This window comes from Littorina saxatilis, linkage group LG8, assembly GCF_037325665.1.
Source record: "Littorina saxatilis isolate snail1 linkage group LG8, US_GU_Lsax_2.0, whole genome shotgun sequence".
NCBI classification, from domain to species: Eukaryota; Metazoa; Mollusca; class Gastropoda; order Littorinimorpha; family Littorinidae; genus Littorina; species Littorina saxatilis.
The window spans coordinates 14,340,254-14,366,959 of NC_090252.1; the positions used below are offsets into that span (position 1 = coordinate 14,340,254).

General features: G+C 41.7%; 1 protein-coding gene and 2 long non-coding RNA genes across 3 annotated transcripts in view; all 3 read left to right on the forward strand.

The window, feature by feature from the left end:
- The window catches only part of LOC138972882 (uncharacterized), a 189,318-nt gene that overhangs the window by 131,265 nt on the left and 31,347 nt on the right, over positions 1-26,706 (forward strand). The window lies entirely within an intron of this gene.
- The window catches only part of LOC138972188 (serine-rich adhesin for platelets-like), a 45,237-nt gene continuing 20,890 nt past the window's right edge, over positions 2,360-26,706 (forward strand). The window contains exons 1-3 of the mRNA XM_070344932.1: positions 2,360-2,512; positions 5,276-5,456; positions 7,081-7,368. Of these exons, the coding sequence (XP_070201033.1) occupies positions 7,272-7,368 (97 nt within the window). The 5' untranslated portion in view covers positions 2,360-2,512; positions 5,276-5,456; positions 7,081-7,271. The remainder of the gene's footprint in view (positions 2,513-5,275; positions 5,457-7,080; positions 7,369-26,706) is intronic.
- On the forward strand, positions 20,373-26,657 carry LOC138972852 (uncharacterized). Its single transcript, XR_011457781.1, has 3 exons — positions 20,373-20,552; positions 23,427-23,525; positions 26,377-26,657. It is a non-coding gene; the product is annotated as an uncharacterized lncRNA (long non-coding RNA).

The window sequence follows — 26,706 nt, forward strand, 5'->3', positions numbered from 1 at the left end:
CGCACACACACGTACCTAAAGTGTGGATGGTTACCTAAGAGGCGGCACTGGGTGGAGTGCCTTTCTAGTGCACTTGCACTACAACAGCACTGGGTGCAGTACTCGCTCCGGCATCGAAGAATTTTGCACTAAAAAATGCACAAAATTTGACCTATTTCGTCGCCTATAGAGGACGGAAAGAATGTCATTTTGAACATTGTTATGGCATTCTTTCCGTCAAAAAAGTCAATTTAACGGTGTTAAATGAAGCGACCATCCACACAATTAGGTTGCCATCCAGAGTTTAGGTTGCCATCCACGTGTGGATGGTTGCCTTATGGTACACACACACACACACACACATACACACACACACACACACACACACACACACACACACACGCACAAACCACGACATTTGTCTGGATTCATGGTCTATTTAAAAACCTTTAATTGACACACGCATAACGTAACAAGGTCAAGAAACACAAGCTCCAAACGACAAGTGTCGCAAGCAGGAAGTATTTCCCAGCTAATACCTGTGCTCACTGGTGAAGCCGTGTAATATATAACACACGGCTTGTATGTGTTACAACGGTTAAAAAAAAATAAGGCTTATTGTAGGCCTGCAATACTGAGGGCACGCAACATGTTTCTGACAGCCGTTTGGTTGTTTGTAGATCTTCAGACCTATTTGGTTCGAGATTGTGAAGGTAAGTTGGCCTCATTTTCTGAATTAATATCGTATCGGTATGTATGCTCTCTGCGTGTGTGTGTGACTATCTGCGTGTGTGTGTGGGGGGTGTGTGTGTGCGTGCGTGCGTGCGTGTGTCTGTCTGTCCGTCTGCCTTTCCGTCTGTTTGTCTATCTTTCCATTTCCCTGCCAGCTTATTTCCTCTCTCTCCAGCTCTAGTTGTTCATCTAAACATTTCAAGCATTTGGGTGCACGCAGGTAAGAGGTGTCGTAAAGTTCGCAGAGTGCCCGCCTTTCAAATAAAAACACGTCTACTTGCTTGTTCGACTGCACCGAAATGCTATACGGACACGATTGAAGTAGGCTACTAGAAATACAAGTCTAAAGTGTAAAGCGCTATAGAAATACAAACTGTGCCCAACGTTTCCCATTGTAGCCTACCTTTGTCGTGACGGGAATATATTTGCACATTTAATACCGCAGAGAGTTTGGTTGGAACAGGATAGCAAGTTCACGCATACTCACAGATAAAAGATTACTTTGTGATTGTGTCAGGTGTTTTCATTGTTTTTTAAGAAACAAGTTTCCTCAACAATAAATTAAGTAGAAGTGCAATGCCTTCGGTACAGTCGTCCACTTCACCCGGCACTACATACTCCCAGCACAGGACAAATCGGCCATCCCTCCCTCTGTTTCGAACACACACACACACACACACACACACACACACACACACATACACATACACACACACAAACACACACACACACGTACACCGAGTTGCAACAAAAACGCTCAAAGGCCTTATTACTGTGCAGGTATACTAATCGAGGAGTGTAACAATGAAGTTGAAGTCGTGGAGAACACTGCGAGTTATCTCACGTGCGCTGACTACACTAACACCGTCCAATGGAGTTATAGTCTACCTGGTACCGGCAATACTCTCCCAGAAATCGGTGATTGCGGTGAATCCACGTGCACAGTGAGCTCAGGCATTCCGTCAGGTTTCTTCACGCTGACATGGTTGTCTGTAACCTCCAGTCGCCTGGGTCTCTCTTCCACAGCGACAGCAAGACGTTACGCTGGCACCCTGTTAAGATGTAACTCGGCACAGTCACAGTGTTCTCTGACAATTACAGGTTGGTGTTAGTGTTAGTGTTAGTGTTAGTGTGTGTGTGTGTGTGTGTGTGCGTGCGTGTGTGAGTGTGTGTTTGTGTGTGTCTGTGTCTGTGTCTGTGTGTGTGTGTGTGTGGGTGCGTGTGTGTGTGTGTGTGTGTATGTGTATGTATGTGTGTATGTGTGTGTGTGTGTGTACGTGTGTGTACGTGTGTGTGTGCGTGCGTGTGTGTGTGTGTGTGTGTGTGTGTGTGTGTGTGTGTGTGTGTGTGTGTGTGTGTGTGTGTGTTGAATTAAAGTTTTAGAGGTACACAATAACGTGCTATTGCAGATACAGCGAGTCGCATTGAAATCACAAACTGTGTGTGTGTGAATATGTGTATGTTTGTGTGTGTGTTTGTCTGTGTTAATATGGGTGTGTTTGTGTGTGTGTGTGTGTTTGTATGTGTGTCTGTGTGTGTGTTTGTGAATGGGTAAATGTGTGTATATGTGTGTGTGTATGTGTGTGTGCGTGTGTGTGTGTAAATACATGCATGTGTGTGTGTGTGTGTGTGTGTGTATGTGTGTGTGTGTGTTACAGTGAATGCAGTGTTGGGAGACCTGACGGTCAACTTGAGCAAACCCGACACAGGCAATGGGTGGACAGTGAGCGGCACGGTGCCGATCACACGGGTCTTCTCGTCCAAAGGGGAGTACAGATGTGTCTGGTCACGGAGACTTGGGGCGAGTTTTGTCTTCATACTCTATTACCATTTTAGTGCACCATATCACTAGCTGACCAATCAGGGCTGATTTTAGGTGACCCTCTAAATGATTATAACGTTCAGGCACTGACCCTTTTTTTTATCCCTCTAACATTTAGAAAGACAAACTAAACCTTTGAACTTAAAACTTCAGGGTGACTTATTCTAAGGAGTGACCATTTTTAGTTTTAACAATGAAATCCATTACCATGTAAAATACACACACAAAAACAAGTGTGTCGGTGGGGATGGGTATGCAGGCACCACCCACCTTCTGACCCTAAGTGACTAACCCTTGACCACTAAACAAATACCCTCCTTCTGACCCTAAGTGACTAACCCTTGACCACTAAACAAATACCCTCCTTTTGACCCTAAGTGACTACCCCTTGACCAATACCTAATCTATAAATCTATGTGCAAAGTTCAGAGCGCTAAATGTAATACTGCACAGTGCATATGAGCTAAAATCTTAACAAACCCGTCTTCCGCCAAGGATCTGGAAATTAAAATTGCAAGTCTCAATGACACCACAACATACCTGAGAACTGCCAACGCCTTCTCCACGGCGATTGGCAAATCGGGAGTGTTCTAAACTTCCCCCCTAGAACCCCATGTTAACCATGTTTTAAAATAGATAGCTAGGTTTTTATTGATAGGGAGCGCTGCCCCACTCACAGCTGTGACGATGGCCAAAATTGGCCCCTGCAACTTTTCCAGTCCAGAATTAGAACCAGAACTAACTAAACATGATCGATTTCATCCTGTAACTTGTAAGGGTATGAGAGAGAAAATCAATCATCAAACATCAATCTAACTTGGTCAAAACAGGTATTACACGATTAAAATGGACGTACCTTCAATCTTCGTCGATGCTTCAGCCATGTTGTTTACAGTTGGAAACTGATAGGGGCGATAACTTGGTATCAAAAGGGGGCATCTATGTTTCAAAAAACAGACGAACGCGCACGAAGAACTTCGCGTAGATCTGGACCGAAATTGGAAAGTGGTGAGCGTGACCGGATGTGACGTCACCACTGCAGCAAACTCGCGAAGATCGGAACTCACGAACTTTTGACGACGGCGGGTAAAATGGCTTCCGCCAGTTTTGGAGCAAACGCCAACCATGGCCGCTTTGGCCGGGTAGAAATTCCATAGTTTCCAAGTCTATGGATAAAGCTTGCGTAAGAGGATGACCTCGAAAGGCTTTGACGTCATGCATCATGACGTCATCCCATCTTTGCGGTCTTTCTCTCTCGCGCGATGTGTGTGTGTGTGTGTGCGTGTGTGTGTGTAAGAAAGAGAGAAATTGGCTGTGCCGTGTATGTGCATGTGCGTGAGTGTGTTCATGAGTTTGTGTGTAAAGGTGTCTGTTTGCATATGAGTGTGTTTGTTTGTAAAGGTGTGTGTGTCCGTCAGTCTGATTATATGTGCGCATGAGTGTGTGTTTTGTGTGTATTAAGTTTCTGTGAGTGAGTGCGTGTGAGTGAGTACGTGTGAGCGTGTGTGAATAAGTGTGTGTTTGTGTGTGTGTGCGTGTGTGTGTGTGTGTGTGTGCTTGTGTGTGTGGGTGTGTGTGTGCTTGTGTGTGTGTGTGTGTGTGTGTGTGTGTGTGTGTGTGTGTGTGAGTGTGTTTGTGAGTGCGCGCTTGTGTGTGTGTTTGTTTGTTTGTTTGTGTATGTGTGTGTGTGTGTTTTTGTGTGTGTGTTTGTGTGTGTGTGTGTGTGTGTGTGTATGTTCGTGTGTGGAGAGAGAGAGAGAGAGAGAGAGAGAGAGAGAGAGAGAGAGAAAGAGAGAGAGAGAGAGAGAGAGAGAGAGAGAGAGAGAGAGAGAGAGAGAGAGAGAGAGAGAGAGAGAGAGAGAGAGAGAGAGAGAAAGCGGATTTGTCCTTCCGACGGGGGGTATGCAGTGCCTTGGCGTTGCACTTCTACTTAATGTTTTGCATATTTTTTTTCTGAAGTAAGTTGAGCAAGACTCGAAGCTGAGTGACATACCTTGTAGTCTTATTATGATAGTGGTTGTCCAGTGAACGATACCTTCCGGCTGTGACCCGACCAAAGCAAATTGAAGCCCGATGGAGCGAAGCGACGTAGGGCTTCAATTAGGCTTTGGAAGGGCGTCAATCCACGACGAAGACCGAGAATTTTCAAATGGAAGCCTGTCAATGTTATTGTAATTCAATCTGACCACGATCTCTTTCTTGCTTTCATGCGGTTGCAAACAGACCAGAGTTAGTTCTGTTCTGTTCACATACTACTTTCAGTGCACTTACATGCAAGGGTCAAGTCCCAAGAAATGTGATTCCGTATTCCTATCTTATCACTCTGCTTCTCTTTGTTTTTCTTTTACATACATTATCCCTACTTTTTTGACGGGTTTCTGGACAGCAGGCTCTAAACAATTTATTTTCATTCCAAAAGCGATCTTTGGAATTGACTGACCTAATCCTGAAGAATTCATACATCAACTTAGGTCAAGTATTCGACGTCATCACTTCGCATAACTTATGGTCTCGGTATTTCGTAGCCCTTGTACATTTCTTTCTTGTAAAATGACCCTCAAAGCTAATCGAGACTAGTTCAGGTTGTATCAATGCGCCTCACCGACAGGTGATCATTGGCTTTTGTAAGTAGTTATCATCGACAATTGATGAACGGTATTGTTTTCTGACCAATCACATAATCTGTTTCATTGAAACGCCAACTTGATTGAATTACATTACAGCTTGTCATCTCTGTGACAGAACGGACAGTACACTGAGGTTACGAACAAACTTTTGTTCCCGGAACCCAACACTGAGCACGAGGACAAGTCAGGGACCTGTGACTTCACTGACAGTCTGCCGGACATCACGGGTACCTATACATACAGGGTGCAGGTCTACCCTGGAGCTACCGAGAAAACAGACAGCAGTGTTGTCATTGGTGAGTACACACACACACACACACACACACACACACACACACACACACACACACACACACACACACACACACACACACACACGGTTAGTCAATCGTCAAAAACGTCATGCGCATACAGGTATTCCATAGTTTCCCTCAAGCTGAATAATTCCTGTCATGGACATAAGGTGGGTGGGGGGGAGGGACATTGCTGACATAAGGAAAATACGAGGTATGATCCAAACAAAATGATCAAACCGCGATTATACAAGTTTCAGGCCACTCATCATAAAAAGTAATATATTATTTAAAGGCCAACCAATTAACTGGCATACCTGGAAGAGATGACGTGATTAGGTTACGACGATATTTTAAAATACGTCACTTTGGGGTTGTGCTTCAAAACGGGGTCTTTTGTCAAGCACCATGAAAATCTTAACTTTGTTGAAAGATTGTAGCTGGATGATGATACAAAGAAAATTGCTACAAAGCTGAAGAACGTTACATTAATCAAAGCTGTTCCATATTCTACAATCTGACAAAAGAAAACGGAAAGCGAAACTGGGGAAAAGGGGAATAACTCTGACAAGCCAACAAAACTTCCGAAGAACGCTTCAAACAATAATAATGTAGCGGCTGTGTCAATATTTAAGAACTGAGATTAAAAAGTGTACATGCGAGTATAAAGTGCAAAACTTAAACTTTCATACGAACCAGTCCCGAGAATTCTACTCAATGATCTTCCGTTTCAAAAGCTCGCCGCAAAATGGGTGCCTCATTAGCTGACAGGGGTACGGAAGGAGCATCAGGGTCCTCTTGCACGCAATCCGCTCAACCGTTGTGAACCCAGCAGACCCACATTTGTTGTTACGGCAGTCACTGATTAAGAGACTTTGGTTTTCTTCTACTTTATTGCCAGAAAACACAGAAACAACGCGTGTCTAGACTAACATGACGAGCTGCATCAAATTTGTAAGCGAGGTTTTCAAAGCGGAAACAGGGCTATTCGTTGTATTGTTCAACCACGAAGTTCCCGTTGCTGTCGATGTTATGTCTACTAACAGCACTGTCATTGTCACTTACTATGCAGAAAACCTTTTTACTTAAACTTACTCACGAGTTTAGCCATCAGCGACCAAACTGCGAAACCCAGACTTCCCTTCTCCTTCATGAAAATGTCAGTTTCCGCAAAAGAAGGGCCGTAACTCCGTTCCCAAAACACCAAATGATCAATTTTTTTGGCCGCACACATTCTTCAGACCTGATTACACCCTTTGTGATTCTGGTTATACCCTCTTTGAAAATCAGACTTTTTTCCAACTGCACTCGGGACCTCAAAAAAGCCGTCAAATCAGACCTTAAAAGAAACCCCTAATAAGGCCATCTTAAAGCCTCTTCTGATTGGCTCAGGCACTTGTGACTTTGCATCGATGTAGGAGGAGAGTAGTTCTAATGACTGCTGTACTTTTGGCCAGATACGTGTAACAGTCTCTGCGAAAATCACATTTGATCATTTTGTTTGGATCATACCTCGTATATTACAGGAAATTATACCAATTATCTATTATGTACCACGCTTACTCATCCATGTATAAGAACATTGCATTCCAAGAGTGTCCCCATAACGAACACTGTCCACTCCCAGCCTCCCCGTCCACACCCAACATCAGCTGCACCCCCAGGACGGGCTACGTGTCGGAGGACACAGACGTGGTCTGTACGTGCAGTGGTAGTGTGGGCAGACCAGCGGGACGACTGGTGTGGGTCAGACGGATCAACAACGTGGACAGAACGGTCAAGGAAGGAAGTTATGGTCAGGACTCACTGCCGCTGACGATGACCGTCAACAGGAGTCATGACGGGAACAAGCTTCGCTGTGACGTTGACTGGGTGACGGACACCACGGGACCCGCCTACACTATCAGTGTGGCCTGTGAGTATAGACTGCCCCGGTGATACACTGAGCTGAGTATACTTGTCCATATCCATCAAGTACGGTATTACTTTGCGTTATCGATTGTCAGTAACAGGGGCTAGTTGTCATTGGAGTGAATGTCTGGAATATGAGTGTTATCTGTTCCGGTGATACACCTTGAGTATACTACTCCATAGCCAATAAGTATTACTTTGAGTTGTCGATTGTCATTACAGTGAATGACTGTACTTTGTGTGCGATGCTATTCCTACCGATGCAGGTGTCGATGGCATGAGCGGTCTAGAACGGGGATTTTTGCGTCAATGTTGGGGGTTATCATGATACAAATTAAGCGCTGCGTTTCAGCAATGACTGGGAGGATTGTTTTGAAACTTTCTGAATATGTTGCCAAAATACTAGACGTACTTCGAATAAAATGTTGCATTGTTGCAAGTATTTATTCAGATGTTATGCCATGATCCTGAAAAAAAATTAAACCTCATCATAGGATTGTTCACTTGTATCTACAAAAAATCATTACTTCGCATGTCTTTAGACAAATGATTGACACTGGTACTGCCAACGTTTCATCTGCGTATAATCACTGACGCACATTTGCTAGCCCTGTAAACACTCTTGATCTTTTTTTTAGGATGAATACTGTGCCACAGCGATGATTAGCCAAGAGTGACAGTATTGCATGTTTTGAGATACGCCGCTGTCAGTGCAAAACAGCGTGAACGTTTCATTTTTTCTTATGTGTTTGAATGACTAACAACTTTACATCAGTAATTACAGGCAAATGAAACTTTGGCAGTATCTGTATCATAATCAACGTCATGAATTCGTTGGACACAAGTGAACAATCCTATGGTGGGTTTTAGAATTGTTTCCAGAAGATTGCGTAACATCTGAACAAATACCAGTAACAATCCAAGTTTCCTCGAAGTACGTCTAGTATGTTGTCAAAATATTCTGAAAGTTTCAAACCAATCCACCCAGTCATTGCTGAAATACAACCAGCACACCTGATCTTGCCATAGCAACAGAGAATCTGCAGAAGATCAGCAAGAGATCAGCAAGAGAGAGGTCAGCGAACAGCTCGAAGGCAGTGAACACAGATCAGTCATCCTGACGATCGCTAAGCAGATGACCCCTAGTACTGGAAAACTACCGCCCAGCTGGAACTACAGGAAACCCAACTGGAAGCTCTTCGGTGAGCTGACTGCATGACCTCTACACCAAGTCTGCTACCACCAGCAGGCACAGTGTAGACAAAACAACCTCCGTTTTCACCTCTGCGGTCCTCGAAGCGGCAAAGAAGTCAATTCCAAAAGGCAGACGGCGTGACTACAAACCGTACTGGAATGAAACCTTGGATAACCTGCACAAAGAGCTGAGCAAAGCCAGATAATGAAATGGGGAAAAGTTCCACACAGCAGAATGTAGCAAGGCACTCCCAGCTACAAAAGTCAGACTTTGACAAAGCAAAGCTACACCAAACACAGTCTAGCTGGAGAGAGAAGACTAGCTACATGAATATGGAAAACGACACGCACAAAACTGTGGCAACTGACTAAGTCACTGAATGAAGACAACTCTAACAGGTGCAAAACCACGCTTCAAACCACCAGTGGAGCTGTCACAGAAAAAACAGCGGCAAACGTTTTGGCCACAGCTTTTGAGGAAGCAAGCACAACCTCGCCCACACGAGACAGTAAAATATGTCAGCTCCCAAACGCGAGCTGTGCTTCAAAACAAGACCAGTGCATATCTGGACCCCTGTATGACAGAGCGTCTGACACTGCGTGAACCAGAAGATGCACTGAGAAAGCTGAAACAGAAGAAGGCTCCAGGCCCTGACGGGGTCACCCATGTAATGCTGAGACATCTAGGTCTAGGAGCAAAATGTTTCCTTCTGTCCATCTACAATCAAAGTTGGTCAACAGGCATTGCGCCTTTTAGCTAGAAACAAGCCCAAATAAGACCAATCCCAAAGAAGGGAACAGGCAAACGGGACAAGCTACAGACCAACCAGTCTACTCAGTTGTGTTGGAAAGCTCCTGGAAAGAGTCATTGACAAAAGGCTGTTGTGGTATCTAGAGTCAAGATCTGCACTCGCATCAACACAGACTGGCTATAGACAACACCACAGCACCGAGGGTCAATTTGCATTCTTGACACAGCTAGACATTGAAGATGCCTTTTAATAGAAGAACAAGATGCCGGCAGTGTTCTTTGATCTGTCCAAGGCTTTGGACAAAGTCTGGAAGGAAGGGCTGCAGCTGACATTTCTACATGTGGGTGTTCAGGGCAAGATGTACAAGTGGTTGAAAGACTTTCGCTTCAACAGGACAGCAAGAGTGAAGGTAGACGGAGCAGCCAGCAACCTTGTAAGGTTAAGAGAGGGCGTTCCCCAAGGTGGAGTCATTTCCCAAACCCTCTTTCTCGTCTACATGAATGACATTACAACCACAGTGCCAAGGCATGTCTCAAACACCCTGCATGCAGATTATTTTGCAGTATGCATGGTGTGCCGAGGAACACACAACAACAGCTGTATACCGCACGCAGCACACCATTGACAAAGTATGCACTGAAGATTGGGCACTCCAGCTCAACTCAACCAATAATGTCAGCACACTCGTCTCCCTCTCCACATCCAAAGAAAAGGTCTTCCTAAAACTGCAGAACGAAGCCGTTCCGCAGGATGAAACGCCAACTTTTCTGGGAGTAACCCTAGACACACGCTTGACGTGGAAGCCACACATTAAAGCCACAGAAGCAAAAAGCTATGAGAAAACTCGCACTGATGACGAAACTGGCTGGAACCAGATGGGGTGTACATTCTGGCATACTGAGACAGGTGTATACAGGCGCCATAAGACCAGTCGTCGAATATGCCTCTACAACATGGAACACTGCCTCCAAAACAAACAAGTCAAAGCTTGACAGAGTTCAAAACATGGGGGGGGGTGATTTTGGGAGCCATTAAGAGCACACCAATCCAGAAAATGGAGAAATCAGCTGACCTTCAATTACTGGAAACCAGACGGGGGCACACAATTACTCTCAAAATGAAAAACTGAAGAGGCTGACTACACAACCACTCCATACAAAACTTCAGCAAGGCACCAAGATCCATTTGAAAAGAAAGAGCCTCAAGCATCAAATGAAGGACCTCAGCAAAGTACATGCAGATATTCTGGAAAAAGACCCCAGGCAATATGAAAGGCTCACACAAACTGTCTGGGCTCCAAGGAAGACCCTTCCAGAAATCAGAGTGAACATACCAGGAATGGCAGCAAAGGGAACACAGGCACCAGCACTCCAGAAAGCTTTTACACTGGAGATGCTCAAGGATCGCTATCCCAACAGCACTTGGACGCAGGCCTATACAGACGGATCTGCAGATATCAAGATATCAGGAATTGATGCAGCAGTGCTTACATCCGTCATCCTGATGGAACCACTTTCTCTCTCTCCACGCCAGCTGGTGACTTGAGCTCTAACTACAGAGCAGACCTACACGCCCTCACCACTGCCACTGAGCACCACAGAGGAGAAGGCTGCCAACAACAGAACATTCTGCTGCTCACCGACTCCCTGTTTGCTTTCCAGTCTCTCATGTCTTGGCCCACTGACTTCCCCACCACGCTACTCCGTGATCGCTCCAGCACCCCCAAAATTGATGCAAAAACTCATGTTTTGACCGCACGTGGCATCGACACATCTGCATCAGTAGAAAAAGCATAGCACACGAAATACGTAAGCTATCTCTAAATAAAACATGTTCTAGATATATCATTGATTTGACTATCTTTTCGTAAGTAAACGTTGCAAAGTTTTACCTATTGTGATTTTTCGTCGATGTTTAGTCTGTCCCTTCTGTTTTCTTTATTTTGAGGGTACCCTTATTTGAGTGGCGGTCACGTGTTCCCTTTCAAACAAACACTTTAATCCAATAGATTATCCAAATTTGAACTGGTACAGAAAATGTGAAGGAAATGACACGGGTTTGAATGCTTAAACTAGTACTTTTACGCAACCAAGCACGCTCACACACACGCACTCATAGAAAGATACAACACACTAACTCACACCCACACACACACGCACACACTCACACACACACACACACACACACACCCATACACACACACACACACACACACACACACACACACACACACACACACACACACACACACACACACACCATCACAACCACAACCATAAAATTAATGTAACAAGAAGTTCCTTTTGGGTGTCAAAAACCGAAGGCAAGTTTTTTAATTTCACAGGGACAAAAATCACATATTATTTAAGAACACTTGGGGTTTAACAAATTCAAAACTAGCACCCCTATTACACAATAACAACAATACGTTTTCCATATAAGGTACACACAACATTTCACAGAACGTATACATAATCCTTCGGTACAAAATTATGAAAAAGCGCAGCCAGCTATAACAAACAAGGGAGGTGGATGGGGCAGAGGCGGTAAGAGCTAGTGAACAGCGCTGCTGCGACGCGGGCGCAGGTAAAAAGCCAGGCCCACTGCTGGTCAGTCAAACATACCTGACATCAGCTCACAATTTAAAGGTCCTTGTCTACATTTTTATACCGAAATCGCCATTTGACCATTAAAATGCAGAGTCTATTATCTACAATTATCAACAATACACCCCCTTTCGATCAGGAAAGACGAAGCCAGTGTAGCCGTTTGAAAATTCATTGTAGTATTCCAGCGTAGTACTCATAGTAGGATATCCTTATTTGGAAAATGCCAAGCGCAAAACTCCTCTCAAATCCCGTGCATTTCGTGCGTTTAATAAAAAGCGTGGACAGCGCTCCAGTGTCAAACTGTTGCTGCACTTGTTTGGGCGAGGCTATAAGCATAGTGACAGGAATTTGATTGGTGAGTATTTTTAGGCAAAGCACATGTTCTCAGCAAACAGAAAACAAAATATTGGAAGCGTGAGTCACGCTACCCAAAAATAAAATCTTTTTTTACATATATTTTTTTTTCTATAACTTTTTCCCCCATGGTTCATTCATCATCTGACATAACTTTTTAGCGAAATATATCTAACTATAAGATTATTGAAAAAAAGCAAAAATGTAGACGACCACCTTTAAGACACAAATGCACCATAAAAGCATGCAGACCGATATGGCAATCCGAATGGTGCAAATGTCCCTTCTAGCTCTTGATGTCTAAATAACGCATTATTTAGCTAAATAACGCGTTATTTAGCTAAACAATGCTTTATTTAACTATATCATGCATTATTTAGCTAAATAATGCATTGTTTAACTTAAACAATGCATTATTTACAGATACAGAAAAAAGAGAGCACAAAGCACTAAACAATGCATTGTTTAGCATAAATAATAGATTGTGTCTGTAAATAACTCATTATTTATAAATAATTACGCGTTTTCTCTAAACAATATATTATATGTAAATAAAGTGTTATTTAGATAAATAAAATATTGTTTAAATAAATAAAATATTATTTAGATAAATAAAATATTATTTGGATAAATAAAATATTGTATGTAAATAAAATATTATTTAGATAAATAAAATATTATTTAGATAAATAAAATATTATTTAGATAAATAATTTATTATTTACTGTTTTTGCCTTGAAATAGTATTATTACGCTAAATAATGCTTTATATAGCTATATAATAGGTTTCCGCTATATAATTCATGATTTGGTAAATAATACATTATATACCGTAAATAAAATATTATTTACCGTAAACAATATTCATTGTTTAGCGCAGTGCATCGAAGCCGATATTTCTCTTGTTGTTTTTTACCACGTGTTTCCGTGGATCCACGAGAGCTCTGTTGATTCTCAAACTGACCAATCAGACAACTAGCATCTGTCTCGGCGTACTAAAGCTACATCCGCTTCGCTTCCGACCATCTTCTTGTCAGGTGGCTAACTTCAACTGATGGTACAGCAGCAGCAATTTAGTTCGCAGTCGTTCATTCTCCATGTCCAGATGTAAAAGATGTTCCCCCATAAAACTTTAAAATACGAACCCTTTGCAGTGCCAGTTCCTGGACAACCGCTGTAGTTAGAGTTCTGATCAATTCAGCGGGAACGTTCCCTTGTGCTTGTGTAGCCATCTTGATTACATTTGGATTGGATTGGATTGGATTGGATTGGATAAGATTTACAGTCCAGTGAGGTTACCCTCATGGAAATTCGGGCTGCTTTCTCCCCGGGGAAAGCGAGCTGCCATACACACGGCGCTACCCATATTATTTTTTTTTCCTGCATGCGTGTATTCATGTTTCCTGAGACTTAATGCCGTGTGAGATGGAATTTTTTTTTTACTTTATTCCAAGTCCCACGGGTATTTGATGGACATTTTTATCTATGCCTATACAATTTTTCCAGGAAAGACCCTTTTGTCAATCGTGGGATCTTTAACGTGCACACCCCAATGTAGTGTACACGAAGGGACCTCGATTTTTCGTCTCATCCGAAAGACTAGCACTTGAACCCACCATCTAGGTTAGGAAAGGGGGGAGAAAATTGAACACGCAACCTCTCGCTTCCGAGCGCAAGTGCGTTACCACTCGGCCACCCAGTCCCTTGGTGGAACCGGATGTGGAGTACCGGATACTGGGTTTGCCAAGACAGTGGAGAATCAACAGCGCTCTCTCGGATCCACGGAAACACGTGGAAAAAAAAAACAAGAGAAAAAACGGCTTCGCGATGCGCTAAACAATGAATTGTTTACGGTATATAATATTTTATTTACGGTATATAATGTATTATTTACCAAATCATGAATTATATAGCGGAAACCTATTATATAGCTATATAAAGCATTATTTAGCGTAATAATACTATTTCAAGGCAAAAACAGTAAATAATAAATTATTTATCTAAATAATAAATTATTTATCTAAATAATATTTTATTTATCTAAATAATATTTTATTTAGATAAATAATATTTTATTTAGATAAATAATATTTTATTTACATATAATATTTTATTTATCTAAATAATATTTTATTTATCTAAATAATATTTTATTTATCTAAATAATATTTTATTTATCTAAATAACACTTTATTTACATATAATATATTGTTTAGAGAAAACGCGTAATTATTTATAAATAATGAGTTATTTACAAACACAATCTCTTATTTATGCTAAACAATGCATTATTTAGTGCTTTGGGCTCTCTTTTTTCTGTATCTGTAAATAATGCATTGTTTAATTTAAACAATGCATTATTTAGCTAAATAATGCATGATATAGCTAAATAAAGCATTGTTTAGCTAAATAACGCGTTATTTAGCTAAATAATGTGTTATTTAGACATCAAGAGCTAAAAGGGACATTTGCACCATTCGGATTGCCATAGACCGAGGGGTTGTGACTGGTGGTACCCACCAGCCACAGGCACAGTAAAAAGAGAGTTTAAATTATATGTATACTAAATATCACTTAAACTAGTACTTTTACGCAACCAAGCACGCTCACACACACGCACTCATAGAAGGATACAACACACTAACTCACACCCACACACACACGCACACACTCACTCACACACACACCCATACACGCATACAGACACACACACACACACACACACACACACACACACACACACACACACACACACACACACACCATCACAACCACAACCATAAAATTCATGTGACAAGAAGTTCCTTTTGGGTGTCAAAAACCGAAGGCAAGTTTTTTAATTTCATAGGGACAAAAATCACATATTATTTAAGAACACTTGGGGTTTAACAAATTTAAAACTAGCACCCAATAGAAAGGGGCGAACTTTGAGCTCCTACCAACCCAAAAGAACGTGGACGGGAGTTTACTTGGGCAAGGCCCTACAAAAAGTTACTCTGTAAAAAACTAAGGTCTAGGTAAGTAAGGTGCATTATTCGAATAATGTTAATATGCTGTTTCACAGAGGAAGGCTTGAGCCTTCGGGTTAAATACGTGGCATAGAGGGCTACAGTTCTCTCAGTCACCGGCACAGGGGGGATGCTCATCCTATTGCAAAAATCCATATAGGATTTTAAGTGAGTTTTATATGTCTTCACAGTATTGTCAGCAAAAGTACTGCTTCTAAACCCGGCGAGTTCCCTGTTTAGTTCTTCTTCAAACGCCTTTGCCTCTCCTGCACAAGAAACAACAAGTCGCGTAAGGCGAAAATACAATATTTAGTCAAGTAGCTGCCATTTTTCAGCAAGACCGTATACTCGTAGCATCGTCAGTCCACCGCTCACGGCAAAGGCAGTGAAATTGACAAGAAGAGCGGGGTAGTAGTTGCGCTAAGAAGGATAGCACGCTTTTCTGTACCTCTCTTTGTTTTAACTTTCTGAGCGTGTTTTTAATCCAAACATATCATATCTATATGTTTTTGGAATCAGGAACCGACAAGGAATAAGATGAAAGTGTTTTTAAATTGATTTGGACAATTTAATTTTGATAATAATTTTTATATATTTAATTTTCAGAGCTTGTTTTTAATCCGAATATAACATATTTATATGTTTTTGGAATCAGCAAATAATGGAGAATAAGATAAACGTAAATTTGGATCGTTTTATAAATTTTTATTTTTTTTTACAATTTTCAGATTTTTAATGACCAAAGTCATTAATTAATTTTTAAGCCACCAAGCTGAAATGCAATACCGAACCCCGGGCTTCGTCGAAGATTACTTGACCAAAATTTCAACCAATTTGGTTGAAAAATGAGGGCGTGACAGTGCCGCCTCAACTTTCACGAAAAGCCGGATATGACGCCATCAAAGACATTTATCAAAAAAATGAAAACAAGTCGCGTAAGGCGAAAATACAATATTTAGTCAAGTAGCTGTCGAACTCACAGAATGAAACTGAACGCAACGCAACGCAGCAAGACCGTATACTCGTAGCATCGTCACTCAACCGCCCGTGGCAAAGGCAGTGCCCGTGGAATTGACAAGAAGAGCGGGGTATTCGTTGCGCTGAGAAGGATAGCACGCTTTTCTGTACCTCTCTTCGTTTTAACTTTCTGAGCGTGTTTTTAATCCAAACATATCATATCTATATATTTTTGGAATCAGGAACCGACAAGGAATAAGATGAAAGTGTTTTTAAATTGATTTCGAAAAAAAAATTTGATAATAATTTTTATATATTTAATTTTCAGAGCTTGTTTTTAATCCGAATATAACATATTTATATGTTTTTGGAATCAGCAAATGATGGAAAATAAGATAAACGTAAATTTGGATCGTTTTATAAATTTTTATTTTTTTTTACAATTTTCAGATTTTTAATGACCAAAGTCATTAATTAATTTTAAGCCACCAAGCTGAAATGCAATACCGAACCCCGGGCTTCGTCGAAAATTACTTGACCAAAATTTGAACCAATTTGGTTGAAAAATGAGGGCGTGACAGTGCCGCCTCAACTTTCACGAAAAGCCGGATATGACGTCATCAAAGACATGTATCAAAAAAATGAAAAAAACGTTCGGGGATTTCATACCCAGGAACTCTCATGTCAAATTTCATAAAGATCGGTCCAGTAGTTTAGTCTGAATCGCTCTACACACACACACACACGCACACACGCACACACGCACACACGCACGCACATACACCACGACCCTCGTTTCGATTCCCCCTCGATGTTAAAATATTTAGTCAAAACTTGACTAAATATAAAAACGTATGGGGATATCAATCCCAGGAACTCTCATGTCAAATTTCATAAAGATCGGTCCAGTAGTTTGGTCTGAATCGCTCTACACGCACACACACACACACACACATACACACACACATACACACACACATACACCACGACCCTCGTTTCGATTCCCCCTCGATGTTAAAATATTTAGTCAAAACTTGACTAAATATAACAAGTCGCGTAAGGCGAAAATACAATATTTAGTCAAGTAGCTGTCGAACTCACAGAATGAAACGCAATGCCATTTTACTCGTAGCATCGTCAGGCCACCGCTCATGGCAAAGGCAGTGAAATTGACAAGAAGAGCGGGGTAGTAGTTGCGCTAAGAAGGATAGCACGCTTTTCTGTACCTCTCTTTGTTTTAACTTTCTGAGCGTGTTTTTAATCCAAACATATCATATCTATATGTTTTTGGAATCAGGAACCGACAAGGAATAAGATGAAAGGGTTTTTAAATTGATTTGGACAATTTAATTTTGATAATAATTTTTATATATTTAATTTTCAGAGCTTGTTTTTAATCCGAATATAACATATTTATATGTTTTTGGAATCAGCAAATGATGGAAAATAAGATAAACGTAAATTTGGATCGTTTTATAAATTTTTATTTTTTTTTACAATTTTCCGATTTTTAATGACCAAAGTCATTAATTAATTTTTAAGCCACCAAGCTGAAATGCAATACCGAACCCCGGGCTTCGTCGAAGATTACTTGACCAAAATTTGAACCAATTTGGTTGAAAAATGAGGGCGTGACAGTGCCGCCTCAACTTTCACGAAAAGCCGGATATGACGTCATCAAAGACATTTATCAAAAAAATGAAAAAAACGTTCGGGGATTTCATACCCAGGAACTCTCATGTCAAATTTCATAAAGATCGGTCCAGTAGTTTTGTCTGAATCGCTCTACACACACACACAGACACACAGACACACACACAGACACACGCACATACACCACGACCCTCGTTTCGATTCCCCCTCGATGTTAAAATATTTAGTCAAAACTTGACTAAATATAAAAAGGAATCTTTTGACATATGTTTGCTTAAGTCGGAACTGACACATTCAGCCCTATGCGACCAGTTTCTTAGCAACACACACAATTTCTCCCAGTTTCCTGCCTCATGAAGCCTGGAGATAGTGTCTGGAAGAGTGTTCACCAAACCCGGTACATGTATGGCTCTGACTGAAAAATTATGCTTCGTACTGAGCCAGAACAGTTTCCTCAATAAACAGTTCATGTATGGGTTTCTACTTCTCCCTTTGTTAATGATTGCTTTGGTTACACTGTTGTCAGTGTGCACTATCACAACGCTGTTTGTCCAAGTCTGCGCCCATATTTCAATGCCTTTTATTGCGGCGCATAGCTCTTTATAGTTGATGTGAAGCTCGCTGGCGGCCGGTGTGTCCACGTGAAACACAGAGTATTTTTTTTTCTTTAAACAGTATTTTATTCGAAAACAGACACATGATAATATAACAACATCATTAAGAAGGAGCACAACAAGTTTAAAACTTATGGTAAGTGCTCACATAAACATTCCTGAAATTTCATGGCGGATTATGATCAATGCGACACATATTTGGCTCACGTAAGTGTAGCCTATGCGATGATAAACTTTGTCTGTCTGTGCGTGCGTATGTATGTATGTGTGTATGTCTGTGGTAGAAACTTTAACATTTTTGGCTAAACACCGAAATACTCATTTCACCTGGTTAATTTTCAAGCACCATCTTCAAATTATTGAAGCAATGGTCTACATTGTGTCGGCATGTGTGTAGTTAAAGCGTGTATCCAAAAAAACCGGGTGGTGGGGGGTTTTGAAGGGGTACAAGCAGTTGACTGATTTGTGTCCTGTTTGGTATGTAGACCAGGTTAGGGGGTCAAGATCAGGTCAGGGGTCGCGCGAGGGATTGTGGTAGCCTACACAGATTCACTCAGTCTCACCTCTGCATTCGCCGAATCGGGGAACAAGAGTTTCACCGGGTTCGGTTTCTAAGCTCCAGAAAAATAGACTAAAGAAGATACCAAAGTGAGAGTTCCTACAGTTTGATCTGCACAGCGTTTTTTTCCAATCATCTGCGCGAGGCGCGAGGAAGAGCTGTTGAAAGCGGAGTATCGACGGCCGGCTGGCAGTCCCGGTAAGTACAGACAGATCTAGTGTTTTCCACTTGTGTCACCGGTATTTTATATTTTGTTTTATCAGTTTCAGCAGACACGGATGACACAGTGCTAGTAAAATTAGTAGATCTAAAATGCCTGTAATGATTGGATGTCTTCAAGTTGTTCTTGGCCCGTTAGATTTATGTGAATTTCAAGATCGGCAGCAGAGCCCCTGAACTGCCGTGTCGGTCTGACTAATTACCCCATGACCGTGCGTGCCCGGCGATCGCTCCCAACCACAATCGACAGCGCCCGACCTCAAAACAAAGCATTTACACGTAATATTTGTGGTGTTAGTATCTCCAAAATATTTTCTCACGTTTGACCAGTTTTTAAGTCAGAAAAGTGATCGATAAGGGTGTTATGGTGTATTTTGAACTGACAACAACAAAATATCATTACGTCGCGCAGTAAGCTTATGATTAGTCAAACCGGCACGGTTTTCTGGAATTGTGGGATAGCGTGCCTTTTACATCATATGGCTGCGGCGTACTAGACGAGTTCTGTTTCGCTCTTCGATTTTTGTGAGTACACGGTATTTGTTAGCATGTCAACCACTTGAAAAGTGTGTGTGTCTGGGGGGGGGGGGGGGAGGATTCTCAGTTAACTTCAGTGTCAGTGGAGTTCATTTAGTGGAGTTCCTGTGTTTTTTTCTAGATACAGAAGGGTGAAACCCGGCCTGTAGCCGTCACGGTAGGAACATTTGAGGGCGCCAAGCGCGTGCCTGCCGCCGAATTGCCTTAGGGTTAAGAATTTACTGAATTTCCCCTTCTAAAATTGCGGCTCGACAGGAAAATATTGTGATCCGTTCCGAACTTGAAACAGCGGTGCCGATCTGAGACTAGCCTACTATAGTCGCCAGCTGCTCGGCGGGGGAACCAGGGCCTAGCATTGTGCACCGTTCGGTGCACTGTTTACGACGAAATGACATCTCCAGTATTAACCTTACGCGAAACTCGATTTGGTGTACGAAATGCAAAAACCTGTTATTCCCAAACTGTATAAGCTTACCCCAAAACAGCCCCAGCTCTCGCTTTGTGCGCCGTTTCTCAATCGGTTTGACAGCTTGCTTGAGCAAGCACTTCCTGGGTCTGTCATCGCACGAGCATCCTCTGTGTGGGTGTTTTGTGGCTCTAGCAAGTGAAGGACATGATTTGCGCTAAAGACATGCCCAGTGTGTACAGTTTTTAACAACTTCAAGACAAGGAGTGGCATTGCTGACATTGAGTGATACTGTGTTTGTTCGGCACCCTGTTTGTTTGAAGAAGGTAGGCATTTTTACTGTTTCAGGCAAAAAAACTGAATACTGGTACATGTTACTGTACTTACATTTACAACTAATTTTGGGCTAGTTTTAGATGCAAAATCACAAAACCTCTTCAAATTCCAGGGGTGTTGCCACAGACCCCTACCTTTGTAGTTTGTAAGCTGAACTCTCTTTTTCTAATGCTAGGCCCTGAGTCGGTGAACAGAATAAGGTGGTGAGGGTCAATGATTATGTGGTTGAGATTGCACTTTTTTGCTGTTTCAGATAGAACTATGCTTTATTTATTTAATACTAGCAGTTAAGCCCGGCTTCGCCCGGGAGTAAGCGGAGCCCTGTAGCAATTTAAGACGCTCGCTATCCCATTATCATTAGCTTTACCTCCTTTGTTTGGATACAAAAAAAGAGTTATCTCCCTTACCTTCTAGAAATTTCCGGAACTGTCCAGTTAATTTTTCTTTCTTCATTTCTTCCCCTCATAGGAGCAATAGCGAGTCTCTAATATCACTGGCATGATGTACTATCTTGTTCCTGCCTCTTGCCATCTCAGAGGTATGGCGACCACAGACAAAAAAGAGTTATCTCCCTTACCTTCTAGAAATTTCCGGAACTGTCCAGTTAATTTTTTCATTCTTTATTTCTTCCCCTCATAGGAGCAATTATAGCGAGTCTCTAATATCACTGGCATGATGTGCTTGCTACAGACAAAAAAGAGTTATCTCCCTTACCTTCTAGAAATTTCCGGAACTGTCCAGTTAATTTTTCTTTCTTCATTTCAAACCCGGCTTCGCCAGGGAGTAAGCGGAGCCCTGTAGCAATTTAAGACGCTCGCTATCCCATTATCATTAGCTTTACCTCCTTTGTTTGGATACAAAAAAAGAGTTATCTCCCTTACCTTCTAGAAATTTCCGGAACTGTCCAGTTAATTTTTCTTTCTTCATTTCTTCCCCTCATAGGAGCAATAGCGAGTCTCTAATATCACTGGCATGATGTGCTTGCTACAGGTGAACAGTAGGCACTGAACTGGTCTTGTACCATATAGGCTGTATTCAATAAATGGGAGGTCCATAATCTGAGAAAGGAAACAATGAATCAAGAAACTAAAACCCAGGTGCACATCTGCGGCACCTAGGGAGTGTATGTGCACACTATCTTGTTCCTGCCTCTTGCCATCTCAGAGGTATGGCGACCACAGACAAAAAAGAGTTATCTCCCTTACCTTCTAGAAATTTCCGGAACTGTCCAGTTAATTTTTCATTCTTCATTTCTTCCCCTCATAGGAGCAATTATAGCGAGTCTCTAATATCACTGGCATGATGTGCTTGCTACAGGTGAACAGTAGGCACTGAACTGGTCTTGCACCATATAGGCTGTATTCAATAAATGGGAGGTCCATAATCTGAGAAAGGAAACAATGAATCAAGAAACTAAGGGATGATAGTGGGCGGGGGTAACCCTTGAGAATGACACGGTATACTGCATGGTTTGATGAGAGTTACCTCCCTTCCGTGGGTGACAAAGCATGACTTACCTCCCTTGCACTATGTAGACTGTATTGATAGATGGGGAGGGTCATTATCCGAGGAAGGAAACAATGTCTGGAGAAACTAAAACCCAGGTGCACATCTGCGGCACCTAGGGAGTGTGCATGCAAAATATCTTGTTCCTGCCTCTTGCCATCTCTGAGGTATGGCGACCACAGACACACAGACACACAGACAGACACTCTCTTTTATTATATGTATAGACTTACACATTAACATGTGAAACTTCGAGGTCGGATTGACGTGTCAATCCACAATGATGACTGAGTCAAAATCATCTAAACATACATGTATATGTGTTACAACTTACACTTGATTTTATTGATACCTACTATTGATCCGAAGCGTCGTTTCTTGTACAGAAAGGCCACATTGTCAAACTTGAAACTGATTATTTGCAGAACCCCCGCTTATAAATAATACATTTTGTGCATGGATGATGTGTGTGTGAGTGAGTTTGTGTGTGACGTGGTTTGAGCGTGTGTGCCCCTAAACTGTGTCGGTCTGACTAATTACCGCGGCATGACCGTGCGTGTCCGGCGATCGCTCCCAACCACAATCGACCGCGCCCGACCTCAGAACAAAGCATTTACACGTAATATTTGTCGTGTTAGTATCTCCAAAATATTTTCTCACGTTTGACCAGTTTATAAGTCAGAAAAGTGATCGATTTTGGTATATTTTCCGTCTGTTCTGAGTGTGATCGATTTTATTGATACCTACTATTGATCCGAAGCGTCGTTTCTTGTAAAGAAAGGCCACATTGTCAAACTTGAAACTGATTATTTGCAGAACCCCCGCTTATAAATAATACATTGTGTGCATGGATGATGTGTGTGTTAGTGAGTTTGTGTGTGACGTGGTTTGAGCGTGTGTGTGTGTGTGGGGTGTCTGTGTGTTTGTGTGAGAGAAAGGGGCGATTTGTCCTTCGTGGGGGGGGGGGGGGGAATATGCCTTGGCATTGCACTTCTACTTAATTATCAAGTTAATAAATTAACTGTTAGTACATGCATTGGTCAGATAAGACTTTGTTTCCATACTTTTGGGTTAGGACGGTTTGTAGTGCTTGGCAATGTAGTTTATGCAGCCCTGAAAGTCAAAATCAATTTGCACTAGTTGGCTAGTGGTTCTGAAAATGAACTAGCGTGACTGCAAACTGAATGTTTTTATATTGCTTCACGCAACTTCAGTGCATCATTGCATTGTCAGTTTATGCTTAACCATTGTTTCTTTTGAACATCAGATAGAATGCGATTTCAGACAAAAAGACAGTCATCTCCTGCGCTCAGACAAACCTGACCAAGTTTAAAGTACAATTACATTTTTATTTTCAGCGCATCATCATCCTCTTCGATTTCTGCCACCTGGACAATCATGAGCCTGACAGTTTGACCTTCAGCATATTTTTGGATTTCTGCACGAGCAACATCTTTGTGAGTACCTACCTTTATACTATTAGGCCCAAAAAAAAAATGCTTTGGTTACGGTTTCATGGCAAAAAAAAATAGGGTAGGTAGGTCGATTAAACTTTTTTTTTGTTTTTTGTTTTTTGTTTTTTGGTTGGTCCCTCTTGAAATGATAAAAATATTTGTGTATGCAGGATATTCGAGGTATTTTCATATTGGTGTATTCGTCCGCTTCACTGCCATCAGGAGTCAAACGAACACACTTGAAGTGAAGTGATTTGATGTGGAAACTTTCCAAGTTTTCGAAAGTCATGCCAAAGTCCAGTTCGAAAGAGTCTTCGGGCTCGGCACTTATTTTCGTCGACCCAACACATTTTATCCCGAACAGTTTGCCGTCCAAAGTTGGATGAAAATCATGAAAAATGTCCACCAAGGTTGCACTCTTCGAGTACCGACTTATCAGACGTATTTGTTCGATATGAACGCACTTTCCGAATACGATTGCAAATGCAGACGACATCTTTTTACGTTCGCGCAACGAACGAACGCACGAGACTGACTTCCCTTGGATATGGGAGTTGTAAAAAGCGGAGTGGTGTCCCTTGTCGGGCTTGTTGTTGTCTGCTCGCCGGCGATCGATGTTTTCTCTGTGCCGTGGTGTTGTCGTTTTCGGTGGGTTTTTGTGTGTGTGTGTGTTTTTTGTGTGTGTGTTACGTATGTGTTTGGTTCATTTTATTTTTAGCTTTAGGACCAAAAAAAAAAGTTTAGGGTCGGCCCAAAAAGTTAGGGTCGGTCGGGAAACCGTAACCAAAGCATTTTTTTTTTGGCCTTACTAATATTCTAACTTTTCAGACATCATTAAAATATTTTTCGTCTAGGTTTTGAAAGTAATTTACAGGCCTAAGAGTTTTGCCTGATTTTTGTGCGATTTTAGAACTTGAATAATTTTTCGTCTCTGTTCTGAAAGTAATTTCAAGGCCTTAGGGTCCTGCCCGATTATTCTGCGATTTTATAACTTAAATATTTTTATAGTCTCTGTTCTAAAAGTAGTTTCCAGGCTTAGGGGTGCCGCCCGATTTTTCTGCGATTTTGGAACTAGGAATATTTTTCATCTCGGATATATCTGAAAGAGTCCTGCCGATTTTTGTGCTATTTTGGAACTTAGAATATTTTTCGTCTCTGTTCTGAAAGTAGTTTCCAGGCCCGGGGGTGCTGCCCGATTTTTTTGTGCGATTTTGGTACTCAGAATATTTTCCGTCTCTGTTCTGAAAGTGGTTTCCAGGCAAGGGCCTAGCATTGTAAGCCGATTTTTCTGCGTTTTTGGAATTTAGAATATTTTTTGTCTCGGTTCTGAAAGTAGTTTCCAGGCCCGGCGGTGCTGCCCGATTTTGTGCGATTTTGGAACTTAGAATATTTTCTGTCTGTTCTGAAAGTAGTTTCCAGGCCCAGGGGTGCTGCCCGCTTTTTCTGCGTTTTTGGAACTTGGAATAGTTTTTGTCTGTTGTGAAAGTTGTTTCCAGGCCCGGGGGTGCTGCCCGATTTTTTGTGCGATTTTGGTACATGTACTTAGAATATTTTCCGTCTCTGTTCTGAAAGTGATTTCCAGGCCCGGGGGTGCTGCCCGATTTTTTGTGCGACTTTGGTACATGTACTTAGAATATTTTTCGTCTCGGTTCTGAAAGTAGTTTCCAGGCCCGGGGGTGCTGCCCGATTTTTTGTGCGATTTTGGTACTTAGAATATTTTCCGTCTCTGTTCTGAAAGTAGTTTCCAGGCCCAGGGGTGCTGCCCGCTTTTTCTGCGTTTTTGGAACTTGGAATAGTTTTTGTCTGTTGTGAAAGTTGTTTCCAGGCCCGGGGGTGCTGCCCGATTTTTTGTGCGATTTTGGTACATGTACTTAGAATATTTTCCGTCTCTGTTCTGAAAGTGATTTCCAGGCCCGGGGGTGCTGCCCGATTTTTTGTGCGATTTTGGTACATGTACTTAGAATATTTTTCGTCTCGGTTCTGAAAGTAGTTTCCAGGCCCGGGGGTGCTGCCCAATTTTTTGTGCGATTTTGGTACTTAGAATATTTTCCGTCTCTGTTCTGAAAGTGGTTTCCAGGCCCGAGGGTGCTGCCCGATTTTTTGTGCGATTTTGGTACTTAAAATATTTTGTCTCGGTTCTGAAAGTAGTTTCCAGTCAGGGGGGTGCTGCCCGATTTTTCTGCTTTTTTTTAACTTGGAATATTTGCTGTTCTGAGTGTGATCGATTTTATTGATACCTACTATTGATCCGAAGCGTCGTTTCTTGTAAAGAAAGGCCACATTGTCAAACTTGAAACTGATTATTTGCAGAACCCCCGCTTATAAATAATACATTGTGTGCATGGATGATGTGTGTGTGAGTGAGTTTGTGTGTGACGTGGTTTGAGCGTGTGTGTGTGTGTAGGGTGTCTGTGTGTTTGTGTGAGAGAAAGGGGCGATTTGTCCTTCGTGGGGGGGGGGGGGGGGGATATGCCTTGGCATTGCACTTCTACTTAATTATCAAGTTAATAAATTAACTGTTAGTACATGCATTGGTCAGATAAGACTTTGTTTCCATACTTTTGGGTTAGGACGGTTTGTAGTGCTTGGCAATGTAGTTTATGCAGCCCTGAAAGTCAAAATCAATTTGCACTAGTTGGCTAGTGGTTCTGAAAATGAACTAGCGTGACTGCAAACTGAATGTTTTTATATTGCTTCACGCAACTTCAGTGCATCATTGCATTGTCAGTTTATGCTTAACCATTGTTTCTTTTGAACATCAGATTGAATGCGAGTTCAGACAAAAAGACAGTCATCTCCTGCGCTCAGACAAACCTGACCAAGTTTAAAGTACAATTACATTTTATATTTTCAGCGCATCATCATCCTCTTCGATTTCTGCCACCTGGACAATCATGAGCCTGACAGTTTGATCTTCAGCATATTTTTGGATTTCTGCACGAGCAACATCTTTGTGAGTACCTACCTTTATACTATTACTAATATTCTAACTTTTCAGACATCATTAAAATATTTTTCGTCTAGGTTTTGAAAGTAGTTTACAGGCCTAAGAGTTTTGCCTGATTTTTGTGCGATTTTAGAACTTGAATAATTTTTCGTCTCTGTTCTGAAAGTAATTTCAAGGCCTTAGGGTCCTGCCCGATTTTTGTGCGATTTTGGAACTAGGAATATTTTTCATCTCGGA